Below are 16575 nucleotides of genomic sequence, written 5' to 3' on the forward strand. Positions count from 1 at the left end.
TGTGCTCAATCCGGTGGCCTTTTAATTCTGTTCCTTAGCATCATGTATGCTCATCGTGTCAGGTGGTGATGCGTGTCCTGTGATTTCTTCAGAGCTAGGAAGGGGAGAGTCCTCGTCCATGATGTTACAGCCAAGCAGTCAAACAGCCTGTGTGACAGACTGCCGTATGAAGACAAAGCTACCATGGTACCTTTGACTCTGATTTCATGGATTGCTGCTTTCTTGGCTGAAACTATTTTATTCTGATCTCAGTAGGCATTTCCCCCCCACAGAACCAATGTTGTTGGGTACATTAGAAAGTATGCAGTCTCTCTCCCCCCCCCCGCCCCGTCAAGTCACAGCTGACTTATGGTGACCCCTGGTGGGGTTTTCAAGGCCTGAGATGTTCTAAGGTGGTTTGCCTTTGCCTGGCTCTGCATCATGACCCTGGTATTCCTTGGAGGTTTCCCATCCAATGAGGCGGGCTAGCCCGGGCTTATCTATATCTACGTCTGTCTGTCTGTCTATCTAGGGCAGCCCAGCATCAGTGGGCACTCCGTGTCTTTGTTGGGGGGGGGGGAGCAGGGCTTGCTGGGTCTGCCATGTGGCCCTTTCTCCAGACAAGGCATGGCCACGGAGCCTTGGCAACCCAGCATGGGGAGCACAACTGCCAGGGCTGCTGATGGGGAACCAAGCCATCTGTCCATCCGCTCACCGCTGTTTAATTTAATTTAATTTAATTAGTGGCACCCAGCGCCCCCCCGAAAAGAATTCCTGGCTATGGAGCTGCTTTGCACATTGGACCCTAGGGGTCTTTTCCCCTTCCCCAAAGCCAATCTGCGCACAACTTGGAGGGCAGGTAGGGAGGCATCCTGAGGAGGCCTTCTGTGAGTTTGATGTCTGTAACTTGCAGGGGTGCTGTTTGACACACTCCTCCCCTCTTTGCACATTGGACCCTAGGGATCTTTTCCCCCTTCCCCAAAGCCAATCTGCTCACAACTTGGAGTGCAGGCAGAAGGGCATCCCGGGGTGTCCTCTGCACGTCTGTTGCCTCTCGTTTGCAAGGGGTCTATTCGACACACTCCTGAACCTGTGGCTGTGATTGGAGGGGCAGGTAGAGGAGAGTCATCTGGAGATTTGTGGCAAGTTTGGCATCTCTAGCACACGGGGGGGGGCATTCTACCATGTCCCAAAGTCATGAACCTCATGAACCATGAACCGGTCAAACAAAAAGATCCGTGGAAATCTGTGGTCCGTGGTCCATGAAACCCATGAACCACAAACCTATACAAATGTCCATTTTTCTGGTCCGTACCTGTCCCTACTAAACAATACACCACATACATATTCACTAGCTTCTGAATCCTGTCCTGAGCCCTACAGAAGGGGCGCGATAGACATCTGTAATAATAAAAAATTCAAAATCTCTGGGTCTTAGCCCACACATTTTAAAATTCATACTTGAAGGAGTGGAATCATTTTAACGTTATGCTTTAATTGTTTTGAGAAGATTACAGCAGCCCCAGATCTTGCTGGAGAGACGAGCATATTAACATAATCAGTGGCGGGAGCGACGATACAGTGAAATGACAAGCAGTTTGCCTTGCCGTTGCTTGAAACACCGTGCCGGGCACAAACCACAAGGCAATTATAATTACATACTTGAATGGGCTGGATTTGGGGATGCAGGAACTGCTCGTGCGGCCTGAGCTTTATTTCTTTTCACTTAGACAATTTAAAATGAACTTTTCTTCTCTAAAAGCTTTTCTCCCGTTCATGTACATGCTACCTTGTTACTAGGCTCTCTTCCCCAAATCTCATCTTTGCCTCTTTGTCTAAATCTTGCTACCAGCAGCCCTTTGGCACGGACTGTGGATTTTCATTTAACAAGTTGTTTTTTAAATTGTCCCAGCAAGCATCAGTTTTGCACAGTCATCTGCAGTGGAAGTATGAACTAATTCAGGAACTAGTACTGTTACAGTTGCTATAATTGCAGGTTAAATAGATGTGGTTGTGTTTTGTTTTGTTTTTAAAGTACACATGTCTCCTCTGATTAGAAGTAGTGGGACTCCAGCTCTGTAATGGATAGCAGTCATGGTGGCATCCGCTGGCACTAATAGATTGATGTGGACCATTTCTGCAGTGGAGCGACCTGTGTGTGTGTTTGAAATTGCTAAGAACAATTTTGGGTTACACCAAGCACACAGCAAAGAATCCAACTGCGATTCCTATTGCATCTTCCAACCTAGATTATTTTCTCCTTTGTCGCTCCTTGGAGTTTCACCCAGTTCCAGTCGGAACCATTTTCTCAGTGACACAGTCGCCCGTCTCTTTGGTTTCAGCATGGGTTTTTGGTTTTGATCTCCATTTGTTACCTATTATTCCTGTTCTCCATTGTTCCCTTCAAAGTTAACTTCAATCGCCACATGATTCTGTCTAGTTTCATCTATAGACAGTTTCTGCCTTTAATTTCAGTTCTAAATATACGTAGGATCCAGGGCCTACCTTGTCAGTAAGGGTTGGGTGGCAGCTTCAGAGAAACCAGTGTTGGATATGAAAGCTGAACTTGGTTTAGAGGAAGATACGGGCTGAAGTCACTGGCACAACAGTCCCACAGTCTGGTACGAGAAGCCGGTGTGGGGTTTGAAGGAGAAGCCACCTGCATGTTGAGGAACAAACCAGATAATCTGTAGCTTGGGCAGCTAACTGTAGGCTGCATAGAAGAACGTAGGAGCCAATCCCTTGCTTTTGGAGAGTGACTATTAAAGGAATGTATATCAAAGTGTGTGGGATGTCTCCAACCATTTGTGGACACTGGAATTGAGCACTTTCCCCCTTCCTGTTGCAGCCCCGTGAAAGTTTTGTTCCTCATTGGACTTTCAGGAACAGCATTGAAGAATTGGCTAAAATCACCAGTCTGTCCTTCATGAAATGAAAATAGCATTCAGTTGGAGGAACAGTGTGTTCGAATGCACCCTGCTGTCCTGAAGGAAACCACTCCCCCATCTACCCCAGTTAGGCTAAGTTTGGTGGCTGACAGGGGGCCATGGAACCCATAACTTTTAGTTAGTAGCAGCATCTAACATTCAGACACTGATGTGGAGGAGGAGGAGGAGGAGGAGATTGGATTTATACCCGCCCTTCACTACCCAAAGGAGTCTCAGAGCAGCTTACAATCTCCTTTCCCTTCCCCTCCCCACAACAGACACCCTGTGAGGTAGGTGGGGCTGAGAGAGCACTTTTGAGAACTGTTCTTGGCAGAACAGCTCTGAGAGAACTGTGGCTGACCCAAGGTCACACCAGCAGCTGCATGTGGAGGAGTGGGGAATCAAACCCAGTTCTCCCAGATTAGAGTCCACACTCCTAACCACTACACCAAACTGGTTCTCTCATGCTGCTTAGTTTAGCCTCAGATATGGAGATTCAAGGAGTGTCTGCAGGAAATTCTTTACTGTCGAAGCCTTCACTGCTTTGTCAATGGCGGTCTGTTTGCATCCAGACTCTTTTCCTTCCATTGGTATTTTATGATCTTTGATTTTGAAGTGAAACCTCCATGGCCAAACTGATGCCTGCTGCAGCAGCAACATTTCCCTGGTACTCTACACTCTTATCACCTGAGCCAAAGTTTACTCATCTTCCAAGACAATATGCCTGTCTGCTTCTGCAGCACCAAGACCAGCAGCTAAGCAATTTAACCGAGTTAATGTTGCAAAACACACTTAATGGAGTTATTTAGAAATTCATTGTGTGTCCTTTCCCCCCCCTGAGCTTGCTTCCTTTCTACTGAGATGGTCACACCTGACATAGAAGAAGTAATTATGTTATTTGTTCTATCAGTATCTGTCCATTGAGTGCCATTAATTTATTTCTTTTTTCACATTGGGCCACATTTAAATTCATAGGCAAGGTTATAATTTACCCTTGCATACGAGAGAACGGATGGAGGTGTCTGTCTTAGCTTGCTTTGTTTCAGGGCTATTGCTAGGTTGGGCTGGGCCAGTGTCTACACTGCCTCACCCGGAGCACTCATTCCGCCCATCAGTGATCTGGCGTGACTTTTAATGGCATGGCTTTTTTTTTCCTTTTTCAAAAATGCAAGCTTACATCTGGAGCCTTCCAAAGAGTGGCAGTACGGATCCTGCCCGCCTGATCAGTCAACCTCTTTGCGGGCTCAAATCTTCCTCTGCCACTGGGAAACTGAACTTTGGCAGCTCGTGATATGTGCCTAAGCGGTTGTTTCTGGGGGATCCTGGGAAAGACAGAGTGCCTGCCCTGTAACGTAGGCTCCCTGTACACTGTGTTTCGGACCCAGGACACGCCAGCAGTGGAATGGATGCTGCCGGAACAGCCTTCAAGGCACTGAGGAGGTGGACAAAGAAGGAGAGGAAAACTGGGAGAGAAAACAAAAAGAGGGACTGTCTCTTCCCAGCTGCCCAGTAGCTGCCACTGCCAATGTTGCCAACCTCCAGGTGGGGCCTGAAGATCTCCTGCTATTACAACTGATTTCCAGACAACCAAGATCCATTCCCCTAGAGAAAATGGCTGCCTTGAAAGGTGGGACTCTATGGCATTGTATCCTGCTGAGGTCCCTCACCTCCCCAGACCCCATTCTCCCCAGGCTCCACTCCCTAAATCTCCAGGTATTTCTCAACCCAGGGCTGGCAACCCTAGTCACTGCCCCACCAGGAAACCACGAAGGGCCAAGGTGAGGGGGAGGGGACCATCCCAGCCCAGTTCTGAGCTTGGAATTGTACTTGGGAAATTTGAGCTTTTGAATCCAAGTGCTGTCAATCCAAGTGCTGTTCTCTCAAGGGCAGTTCTCGAAAGAACTCCTTCAGCCCCACAGGGTGTTTGTTGTGGGGAGGGGAAGGGAAAGGAGATTGTAAGCTGCTCTGAGACTCCTTCAGGTAGTGAAGGCCGAGGTATAAATCCAATCTCATCTTCTTAGGTATTTGAAGGGCTGTCACTTAAAGGAGGGCAGGGAGCTGTTCCTGTTGGCAGCAGAGGATAGGACTCGCAATAATGGGTTTAAATCAAGCATGAGAAAGTACCAGCTGGATATTAGGAAAAACCTTTTTACAGTATGAGTTAAATAAGAATATAACATAAGAGACACCAATGTTGGATCAGGCCAAAGGCCCATCCAGTCCAACACTCTGTCACACAGTGGCCAAAAATACCAGGTGCCATCAGGAGGTCCACCAGTGGGGCCAGGACATTACAAGCCCTCCCACTGTTGCCCCCCCAAGCCCAAAAAGACAGAGCATCACTTGCCCCAGAGCCCCTATCTATTGGATGTATGCCATCTGGGCCTGGTGATTTATCAGTTTTTAAGTTGTTTATCAGTTTTAGGACCTCCTCTCTCGTCACCTCAATCTGACTCAGGTCTTTCAACACCCCTCCCGAACTCAGCGGCTCTGGAGTGGGCAAGCACCTCTCATCTTCCACAGTGAAGACGGAGGCAAAAAATGCATTTAGCTTCTCAGCCATTTCCCTATCATCCTTCAGTACTCCTTTTACCCCTTGGTCATCCAAGGGCCCCACTGCCTCCCTGGCTGGTTTCCTGTTTCTAATGTATTTGAAGAAAGTTTTATTGTTGGTCTTTACATTTTTTGCTATATGCTCCTCATATTCCCTTTTTGCATGCCTGACCACAGACTTGCATTTTATTTGCCATAGCCTGTGTTCTGTTTTATCAGCCTCACTGTGACTAGCTTTCCACCGCTTAAAGGAATCCTTTTTACCTTTTACAGCTTCCATTACTTTGTTTGTTAACCATGTAGGCTTTTTCTTATACCTGTTTGTGCCTTTCCTAACCTGCGGAATATATTTTATTTGAGCTTCTAGAATTGTAGTTTTAAACAGTTTCCAAGCTTCCCCAATGGTTTTGACCCTTTCTACTTTTCCCTTCAGTTTCCTCCCCACATGTCCCCTCATATCAGAAAAATTACCCCTTTTAAAGTTAAAAGTGGTTGTGTGAGTCTTTTTGGCCAATTCCCTATTTGTACAAATGTTGAACTCAACAACATTATGATCACTGTTCCCAAGCGGTGCAATCACTTTTACATCTCTCACCAGGTCTTGAGTGTTACTTAGGACCAAATCAAGGATCGCCTCTCCCCTGGTAGGTTCCATGACCATCTGCTCCATAGCGCAGTCATTTAGAGTGTCTAGAAACTCAATCTCTTTCTCTCGACTAGAACACATATTGACCCAATCAATGTGTGGGTAGTTAAAATCACCTATTACGACACAGTGTTTTTGTCTAGCTGCTATCTTTAATTCATTCATCATTTTATAATCCTCCTCTATCTTTTGATCCGGTGGGCGATAACAAACTCCCAGTGTTAAGTTTCCTTTTGGCCCCCCTATTTCAACCCACAGAACTTCAAGAAGCGAATCCAATTCTCTTAGCCTCTCGATCTTTCTGGACTTTATACCCTCTCTGACATACAGAGCCACCCCACCTCCAACCCTTCCCCCCCTATCCTTCCGATATAATATATAACCAGGAATCACTGTATCCCACTGATTTTCCTCATCCCACCAAGTTTCTGAAATACCCACAATGTCTATTTTTCCCTCCAACACCAAGCACTCCAACTCCCAGATTTTACCTTGGACACTTCTAGCATTTGTATAGAAGCAGTTGTAATTTCCCATACAAGTTAAGCCTGCAACCTTCCTCTTGCTATCTCGAGACTTTGTCAGGCAGTCCATGTCACTAGCCATGGTCTCAGTGGACAATTTCAATCCACCTCACTGTAGAAAAGCAACAGGTACCCCCTCATCTCTCTGAGATGAGCCAACCCGAACCAGAGACTTTTCATCTCCTGTTGGCTTTCCCCTCAGTTTGAAAACTGCTCTGCCACCTTTTTGATTTTAAGCATCAGCAGCCTGGTTCCTTCTCAGGACAAGTGGAGACCGTCTCGCCTGTACAGCTCCCTCTTGTTCCAAAAAGCATCCCAGTGCCTAACAAACTTGAAACCTTCCCCCCTACACCATAGTCTCATCCACGCATTGAGACTCCTGATCTGTGCCTGTCTCTCCAGCCCTGCGCGTGGAACAGGTAGCACTTCTGAGAAAGCTACCTTGGAGGTCCTGGACCTAAGTTTCCTGCTCAGCAGCCTAAATTTCTCATCCAGGACCTCACGACTGCATTTCCCCCCATCGTTGGTGCCGACATGCAACAGTGGAATCAGATCCCTATGGAGATGGTGAGCTCCCCCTCACTGGCAGTCTTTAAGCAGCGTCTGGACAAACTCTTGTCAGGGATGCTCTAGGCCAGTGATGGCGAACCTTTTAGAGACCGAGTGCCCAAACTGCAACCCAAAACCCTCTTATTTATCGCAAAGTGCCAACATGGCAATTTAACCTGAATACTGAGGTTTTAGTTTAGAAACTCATACAGTAACATCTTTTGTCTTAAAAGAAAAACACAATAACAGAGCTTTCAATGATACAAACAACTTTTTATTGAAAGGTAAAAGTTTGCATTTGGCATGCTTTTGAACAATTAATGTGATTTTTGCTGTTGTATGCTTGCTGATAATTTGTCTAACTTTGGCTCATACTTTGTAAGTTTGAGAGCAACACATGCAGCACTCAGGTCATCTGTTAGTCTGTTTCTGGTGTCAAATTTGATATAGTTCAAAGCTGAAAACACCTGCTCACAAGCATAAGATGATCCAAACAAAGTAAGGAAAGCAATCCTTCTATCTTCTCAAGTGTTTCACGCAGGTCATAGAATTTAATTTTTCAGATAGACCTTTCTTGAAATTCCAATAGCTCCATTTCCTAAATCTAACCAGTGTAAGCAGGAAAGATCAAGTCTACATACAGCCTTAATGGAGGCCATTATTCAGCAGCAGCTTGTCCCACCAGGAAGAGGCCAGGAGGCGGGCTGGTGAAGGAGGTCCCGCCGAGGGGATGTACTAAAAGGAAGGACAGGATTGCCCTTTGGAAACAATGGGAAACACTTGAAGGCCCATTGGAAATAATAAGGAATGCCACTTGACTTGCATGGGCTCCACTGAAATTACAGTACAAGTAGAATTGCAATAAAAACATGGAATGGCGCCGCAAGGCTGATCCTGCATTCAGCAGGGGGTTGTACTGTATGGCCCCTCCCAAGTCTGTGATTCTGTGATTTTATGATTCTATAAGTTTAACCTTCATTACTAACATTCAAGTGATTCGGGGGGGGGGGACTCATTATTATCCTTTACCCCATACAACTGGGAGAATGAGATAGGGCACTTAAAAAGGAATAAAAGAACATAAAGTGTGCTATTTATAGATGAATGCTTCTTATAGATGAAAAACCACTGGTTTCAGCACATACTGCAAAGTTTTGTGCTGCAGTTTGTAAAATTCGCCAGATACTGATAGCTTAAATTTTTACATGTACCTATTACAGAATTTTAATAATTTTATCTATTGTTTTGTTTAACTTGTACTTCCCTTTGAATTATAAGCTAATTTATGTGAGGGAGCTAATTTTAGTTTTTCTCTTCCCCTTTGTTGTGGTTGGGAATTTTGCTGAGACTGGTGCTGGTCTGTGATCGTATTAATGAAGACTTTGACCTTAAAGGGTGTATGTGTATGTGGAGGGTGTGTTGTGTGTTCAGACAAACTCAAAGTGAATGTAGACATTTTTTTAAAAAAATGTTCAAGGTAGGTAGATCTTAGCTGTGTTTATCTAATGGAGGGTGCAAAAATAATGGGGGCAGAAAAGGGGGTGCCAATTGGGAAAGAGCATTAATGGGTTTAGGGAGAAGAGAGCAAGGAAACAGGTGGTGATATAGAGAGAGCAGGAAATTCTGTGGGGTGAAGAGAAAGAGGAGGCAATAGAGGTGGGATTCAGAGAGACCTATGAAAATTTACAGTGGTGCACTGAGGACAGAAAGCAGACCAGGGATCTTGGGGTGGGGAGAAAGATGGCAGTCATATGGGGTACAGAGAGTTTCATAGCTTGTGAGTTTCATAGTTTGTGAGTTTCATAGTTACTTGAGATCAAGGCTCCCTCTAAGCTGTGGAGTCCTGTGAGCAAAAATTCTACTTGGTGAGCCCCTGGCATTAAAGTTGTGAGCGAGCGATTTGGCTGCTGCATGAATCAGTTTGCTCTGAAGCCCTCCTTCCTGAGCTAAGACAAAAATCTGTGAGCCAGAGGCTAAAAAACTGTGAGTTAGCTCACACTAACTCAGCTTAGAGGGAACACTGCTTGAGATGCATGCATCTTTCTTTCGAAGTAACGTTGCTGTATGCCAGATGCATATGGGCTGCATAACTTCCTCTGTGAGTATATCCTTATCTGCAAAGCATCTTGCTTGTTTAGAGCAGTTTGTCATAAGCAGGTAGAAGATCATAAAACCTAACATGACCATCTGTATTCAACTTATTGCTGACTGTGACATGTTTTGTGCATGTCCGGTGCCAGAGTTTACGAGATGTTGGGGGATCTTTGATCAGATCTTTTGCTGTGTAAATGCAAGCTCAAAAACAAAATGAAAAAGCCAGGGTGGGGGATGGGAAAATCTGGATCAGGGGGGCTGCACCTGCTGAAATGGAGAGGGGGCTAATTTCCCACCTGTGTTCGCCCAAGAGAAATTGTCCCCACCGCCACCCCTCAGCTGCTATTAGATCTGCAGAGGAAAAGGGATATCTTTTTCTTTTTCAGACCTAATAACTAGGTTTGGTAGAGCGGTAATGGCACAGGAGGAAAATGTTAACCTCCAGTGGCGCAGGCTTGATTGAAATCTCTCACTTATACATACACACACATACACATTCAGAAACATTGGTTTTAATAAAGGTTTGGAGGAACCTGATCTCCCAACTCCTCTCCGGTTGTACCTTAAAATGCACATCTATACTTGAACATTGTGGAAGAAGAAGTTTCTGTTGGTTACAAGGCTGTGATAGAGAAGCCCACCTGGAAATGAAGCATCCCCACCTTACGAGGCCGGCTGGCTATGGCAGCTCTTCCTTTGGGGCTCAGATGAGTGCTAATTCATTCTTGTGTTGCACCTAGGGCTGATAATGTAGTTTCTGTTCTGATACAAATAATCTTGGGATGAAGTAACATTTCAGCTCTAAAGTCCTGTGATTGATTTCCAGTATGCTATTTATCATAGCACATATAACGCTAATAACATCCATTTTTCTTTTCTGCAGGTGGCGATTTACATTTTACCTGTATATGTTCATTTATGGAGTCCGTCTGCTGAAGCAGGTTAGAGGCTTTGTCCTTCACTTTGTCTACAATTAATTGTTCATGGCATTGGTACTAGTATGAATCTTATGGTGTCTGCATTTTCAGGCACTTTGTATGTACACACTGCTATAAAAATGTTCAGCCTTTTTTGTGGACAGTTTTAGCGTGAACAGTTTTAGCGTTTTAGCTGCACATGTTTTCAGTAAATGCTCCCTTGGGTCAGGTTGCCATGTGTGAAGACCATGAGACAAGATTAGTTGTAATGTTGCTTCATGGTTTCCTATTGTAGAACAAAGTTTGCGTCCAGTGGCACCTTTAAGATCAACAACGTTTTACTCATGGGTATAAGCTTTCATGTGCATGCACAGTTCATCAGATACCTGACGAAGTGTTCTTGCACACATAAGCTTATACTGCGAGTAAAACGTTGTTGGTCTTAAAGGTGCCACTGGACTCAGATTTTGTTCTGCTGCTCCAGTCTAACTCAGCTACCCCACCTGAATCTGGTTTCTTACTGTGTTCATCCTACACTGGCCTTCCTAATTTTCCTTGTCCATGTTAGTTTTCCTGATTTATCCTATTTCCCTTCTGATACATGCACCACATCTCCCACTCATGCAGCTCCCTTGCTGTTTAGTGTGACACTGTAGCCGCTGTCCTATCCACAGTGAACATAGGAGTGTCTGTGTGTGGCACTGGTTTACACCTGTGTTTATAACCTGCTTTGTGGTACTCTTGATGGTGGGAAAGGCGAAGTATAAATGTTTTTAAGAATCCCTGCATCAGGATGAATGGGGTGGTTCTTAGCTGGCTGGTTGAAATCCTAAAGGCTGTTTTTTAGACCAAACAAAAACTCATAGAAGCTTGAGGATTTATATCCTACTTCTTGACTGCTTTGTTGGAAAGAAGTTACAAGCAGTGGCCAGAGAGGATTCTGTACAGAGTCTGGACGATCTTCTGTGTTACCAACAATAAATTCCTCTTATCATAATATGGAGATGAGTATGCCTAAAGTATAATCTGGGCATGAAACCAGATAACAATTCTGCGTGTGTAGAGGACACCTCAAGTGAGCATTACTCCATTTGAGCTTTTTGTCTGCAAGAATGTAGATAGCAGACCGGTGTTTAAAAAAGAAAGGTAACACAGCCTCAGATAGCCCTCAAAAACCATGAAATGGAGCTGGAAGTCATTGTCTTTAGAAGACAAAATCAACAAGCGTCACCTTTTCAAAGTATTTAGTGTTTGCTGCTTTTATTTATCTATCTAATGCTTGAAACGTTGCCTGTCCAGCATGCTTTGGGGCAGCGGTCCCCAGCCTTTTTGATCCTGCGGGTACCACAGGAATTCTGAGACAGAGTGGGGAGCACAACCACAAAATGGTCACTACAGGAGGCGGGATGCTACCACAGAATGTCAGGGACTGAGATCATGCATGAGTCACCTTTTCAAAGTATTTAGTGTTTGCGGCTTTTATTTATCTATCTAATGCTTGAAACGTTGCCTGTCCAGCATGCTTTGGGGCAGCGGTCCCCAGCCTTTTTGATCCTGCGGGTACCACAGGAATTCTGAGACAGAGTGGGGAGCACAACCACAAAATGGTCACTACAGGAGGCGAGATGCAACCACAGAATGTCAGGGACTGAGATCATGCATGAGTATAATAGTAGCTCTTCAACATTACTGGCAGAAGCTCTGTTTGACAGGAGGCCTTTTAAAAGGAACATATTGTTGAGAAATGTATTCTTGCATACGCACAGCTTACCTTCACTCATGCGGAGAAGATCCTTGTGTTACGGTAGCAGCAGCTGCTGGAGCAACTTTTTAATAATCTGAACAGCCAATCAGAAGACTTGCTGGGGAAATGCCCCACCCGGCCCCTCCCACATTCTAAAAGCACTTGGAGGGCACCAGAAAAGCAGGTGCCATGGTGCTTATGGGCACCACATTGGGGACCCCCATTTTAAAATATTATATTAGGGATATATTTTTCATACTCAACTATGGCTTTCTGGATGTATGTAGAACTTAACGTGAGCCAGCCTGGAGGTGTCTTTTGCCTGTTATCACCTTAGGCCATCCTGTCAGTAGCAGCATGATCACATATAAAAACATGCCAGAAATGTTTAGCTTTCCATATGTGCAGGAACCAAAAGCACCTGGGAAAACATCACATTACTTGAAAGGGCCATCATGGTCAGGTGTATTGCCTGTGACAAACATACAGCAATTGTCAAAGCAGAATTTTATTTAAGCATCGCACCTGCCGTTTGCAAAATACGTTTTAAAGTCTGACATAAGTAGCAATTTGATGAATGGAAATTATCCATTTTTTCCATGTATTCTGTGCAGACTAATTGTTGCTTGCCCAGGCTTCACACTTGTGAAATTAAATGGGGAGAGAATGGATGTTGGTGTGCTGTGCAACGACTCTTTTTTGGTTTCCTATCACTATTGCAGCAAGTGTTGTGTAGCATCAGAGATTTCTTAAGCAGATGTTTCTTTGCAGTCGCCTTTGAAGAGAATGTCCTGTTTTGCGTCATCTGTCAGATTACCGTTTCACAATATTAATGGTGAAGCTAAGCTTTGCATGCTTGTACAGTTTTCACAGGCTCCTAGTCTTTAAATAGAAAAAAGGCTTAGTTTCTCTGGAAGGAGTCCCATTCATTCTGCATGCAATTTGTCTGTTTAATGAACTAGAGAGCTTCTAGAAGTGAAGAGGGGCTCAGACCCCCATCATGTAAAGAATTTTCCTAAAGCATCCGCAATGTCCAACCCTCCACACTTGATTCAGAACACTCCATATTAAAAAAACCCAGTTCCCCTGTTGGGGGGATTAAAAGTGATGGGGGGCAGGCAGTTTCAGCACCATACCCAGCATAAGTCAGGCATCAGGATGTGATTGGGAAAAGGAAATACTGTGAGCTTTGACACAGAGCACTTCCCTCCTTGATTTCCTTTTTGCTGCCGGCTCAACCACAGTTTCATAGAATCAGAGTTGGAAGGGGCCATACAGACCACCTAGTCCAACGCTTGATCAAAGTTTGGCCAGCCACAACACGCCAACGGGATTACATATCAAGGTCAGTGTTGGCGAGGTAGTGTGAAAGGCCTATGCAAGATGTGTTCCTCCCCTTTCTCCCAAAAAATCTGGCATTATCTAGAGCAGTGGTTCTCAACTGGTGGTACATGGTGGGACACAGATATAGCCTAAATGGGACACAGGATTTTCGCAACCATTATTAAGAATTCTTTCTCTTGTCCACCTGCCAGTGTGATGCCCAGTCTCCAGTTGACTGTGCTGTCCATCTGTGACCTTTTGGCATGCTAACAATAATCTTGGATTCTTGGTGTTTCTCCTAATCCCCCACTCCCCCTGCAAGTGTTGTTGGTGTGTCCCTTTCTGCTCACCCTACCTGCCTGGGATTATTCATTGTGTTTCTGTAATTTTTACTTATTTATCATGTAAATGATAAATGTAATAACAGAATGCTTGTAATGGCCTTCTTGGGAAAAGTTATTCTTTTTTTCCATCACAGTGTGCACCATGTTCTTGGATAGAATGGTTGGCGGGACATAAGATTGGGAAGGTTGAGAACCACTGAAAGCATCTCTAGAGTGTTGGTAAAAGAAAGAGCCGAGACTGGGTAGACCATAGGAGTATTCCTTTTCCCAAATACATCCTTATTCCACTGTGCCCATCAGATTGACTAGCATTAAATGATGTCAAACAACTTTCTCTATTTTCCCTCCTCCAGTCCTTCCAGTCCCTTCCTGACCTGAAATTATGCCTTACCTTTATGGAAATGCAAACTGTTTATGCCTTCAGTAATATACAAGGCTGATGAGATATCCAGTATGTAATTCCATAAAGGTTAGAGCATAACAACATCCGTGCACAATTGCCTGCATCATCTCATCCACAGAAAGATTTTAAGGGAACCTTTTGACGCAAAAGTCTCTTCTGCCCTCTTTAAAACCTACCGCTTGTGTGTGGTTCCCTGGAAACACTAATCTTACTGGCTTTTATTTTGTTGGACACATATCCTAATAATTTAAAATCACCACAAATAAAATACAATGTGTCTGCTGCTAGGCAAAGTAAGAAAAGAGGAGATTGCAGCCATGAGATTGTGGTTATAATTTATAACCTACCAGTTATACAAGACAGAAGCATCAGGTGGTGAGTCCAGAGATGGTGGAGAGGACTGTATTGCAACAGATTGCACTGTATTCTTGTAGAAAACAATAAGAAACCTCCCTGCATCAAAAAAACTAGTCTACCAGGGAATGTCCCTGATATGCTGCCTTCTGTCTTTTCTTGTTGAGAGAGATGTTCTCCCTTGCCCCCCCAAAAAAATTGGGTGCATATATGGGGTTGAACATCAAAGAACCCCATCGTGTTTCAGCCAAACCATTCATGACCTCTGCAAGGAACCCATTTGAGAAGTTTCTTTCCTTATGTTATTTATTAATTTCCTTATACCAAGCCTTTCTTTCTGAGATTCCTGTTGAATTACAAAATATAAAAACAATGCAATTCTGTACCACAGATTATCCAATAAACAGTGCAATGGTACTAGGATTACAGAACTGACCAACAGAATGGAGGGAGAAAGAGACGCACTACAGACTCAGTTTGCTTTCCCCCACAACCTCTGTGACATTCCCCTCCCCCTTTCTTCATGGCAATATGTCTTAAGTTTCCTACTTGTTTCTTAGTGAAATGGGGGGGGGGTCTAGGGTTGCCAGCTCTGAGTTGGGAAATACCTGAATATTTCGGAGGTGGAGCCTGAGGAGGGCGGGGTTTGGGGAGGGGAGGGACTTCAATGTAGTATAATGCCTTAATAGTCCACCTTCCAAAGTGGCCATTTTCTCCAGGTGAACTTATTTCTGTCACCTGGAGATCAGTTATAATCCAAGGAGTTCTCTAGCCACCACCTAGAGATTTAATTAAACAAAAAATGAAACCCGTGCAAAAATAACAAAAAACATTCAATAAACAATATAATGATATGAACTTATATGTGGTGTAGTTATATATATATCGTTCAGAAATAGTCCAGGTCAAATTTCTCAAACAGTGAAAAGTTCAAACATCAATATTTATAATTCCTCTTTGCAAAACTCATCTTGCAGTCCCGAGGCCAGCAATGGCACTCAGAGATGTTACCGGACCAGAGCATACAAGAACTTAACGAAAAAGAAAATCTACGAGAAAAATCCAGCAATTAAACAAACAGTGAGTTCAGTGGCAAAAAGAAAGACATATATTAAAAGGGTGGTGGAAGAAATCGGCACAGCGAATTGGCTTAGCTTCAAAGAGGCAAGGGGGGGGGGACTCGCGGAGGAAGAACGGTACCCGGTAGCGAAATTGCAGCGTAGAAGTTTCCCAGATCCAGGCGATTAACACCCAATTCCAAGCGGAATACATCTGAGCTAATCATTTACAACATAGAAAATATCTCAGAACTTTTATACAACTTTACCTAAGTACAAACAATGTCTCAGTGTGGGAGTAAAATGGCGTCCAGAGGCAGAGGCTCTACAGGAAATGCCAGCACAGCATCACCAGTCACAGGACTGGAAAATACTAGCGAGTTAGCTACTGCAATTTCTGAAGCCATGCGCCCTCTGCTGGACCAGCTTCCAACCTCAATCAAAAATTTGATACTTTACAGAAAGAGCGCAAGGAAACTGCAGTCAAATCAAAGAAGTCAGCCAAAAAGATTTAAAAAGGTTGAAGTTAAGACCAAAGAAATAGACTAAAGAATGGACAAGGTGGAAAAAGAAAGAACTTCTGAAAAGCAACAACTTCATCAGCTACGTCTTGAGATTTCAAGGGGTGCCAGAGAAAAAAGATGAGAACTTAAAAGCGAAGCAGTGGCCCCCTTAATCAAAAGCAAACCTGAATTAATACAAGCAGACATTGATATGATCTACAGAACCTATTCAGAGTTTGTAAAAAAAAAATAATCCAGGGGAAATGTTTGTGAAATTTGCAAAAAGATCAATAAAAGACTCAATACTCAAAGCATCTACAGCAAGAACAGTCAAAATTCAAGAAGAGTAAATAAAAATATTGAAAGATGTTCCATATGAAATACACAAGAAAAGGAAGCAGTATAGAAATATTACAGCATTCCTCCAAAAGAACAATGTCCAATACAGATGGATTTTTCCAGAAGGACTTATATTCAACTTTATGAAAAAGAAAGCAGAACTCTTTCTTAAACAACAACAATCTTCAACCGAACAAAGAAACGGAGCAGGGGAAGAGAAGGCAACGGGAGAAAACAGCGAACGACAGAAATCCGATACGGATAGTTCATCTTCTGCGGCTGCTTCCGTGTCTGGTCCAATGACAATAGCTATAAAGT

The 16575-nt window shown here is 44.0% G+C and overlaps 1 protein-coding gene across 1 annotated transcript in view; it reads left to right on the forward strand.

Moving 5' to 3' along the window:
• Window positions 1-15437, forward strand: part of LOC107115690 (ceramide synthase 6-like) — a gene marked incomplete at its 3' end in the record, with an annotated part of 92999 nt that extends 77562 nt beyond the window's left edge. Inside the window, exons 4-6 of the mRNA XM_015417448.1 lie at window positions 10156-10213; window positions 11253-11335; window positions 15335-15437. Of these exons, the coding sequence (XP_015272934.1) occupies window positions 10156-10213; window positions 11253-11335; window positions 15335-15437 (244 nt within the window). The remainder of the gene's footprint in view (window positions 1-10155; window positions 10214-11252; window positions 11336-15334) is intronic.
• Between the last annotated feature and the right edge of the window lie 1138 nt (window positions 15438-16575).

Source organism: Gekko japonicus, unplaced genomic scaffold (assembly GCF_001447785.1).
Source record: "Gekko japonicus isolate JY-2015 unplaced genomic scaffold, Gekko_japonicus_V1.1 scaffold2926, whole genome shotgun sequence".
NCBI classification, from domain to species: Eukaryota; Metazoa; Chordata; class Lepidosauria; order Squamata; family Gekkonidae; genus Gekko; species Gekko japonicus.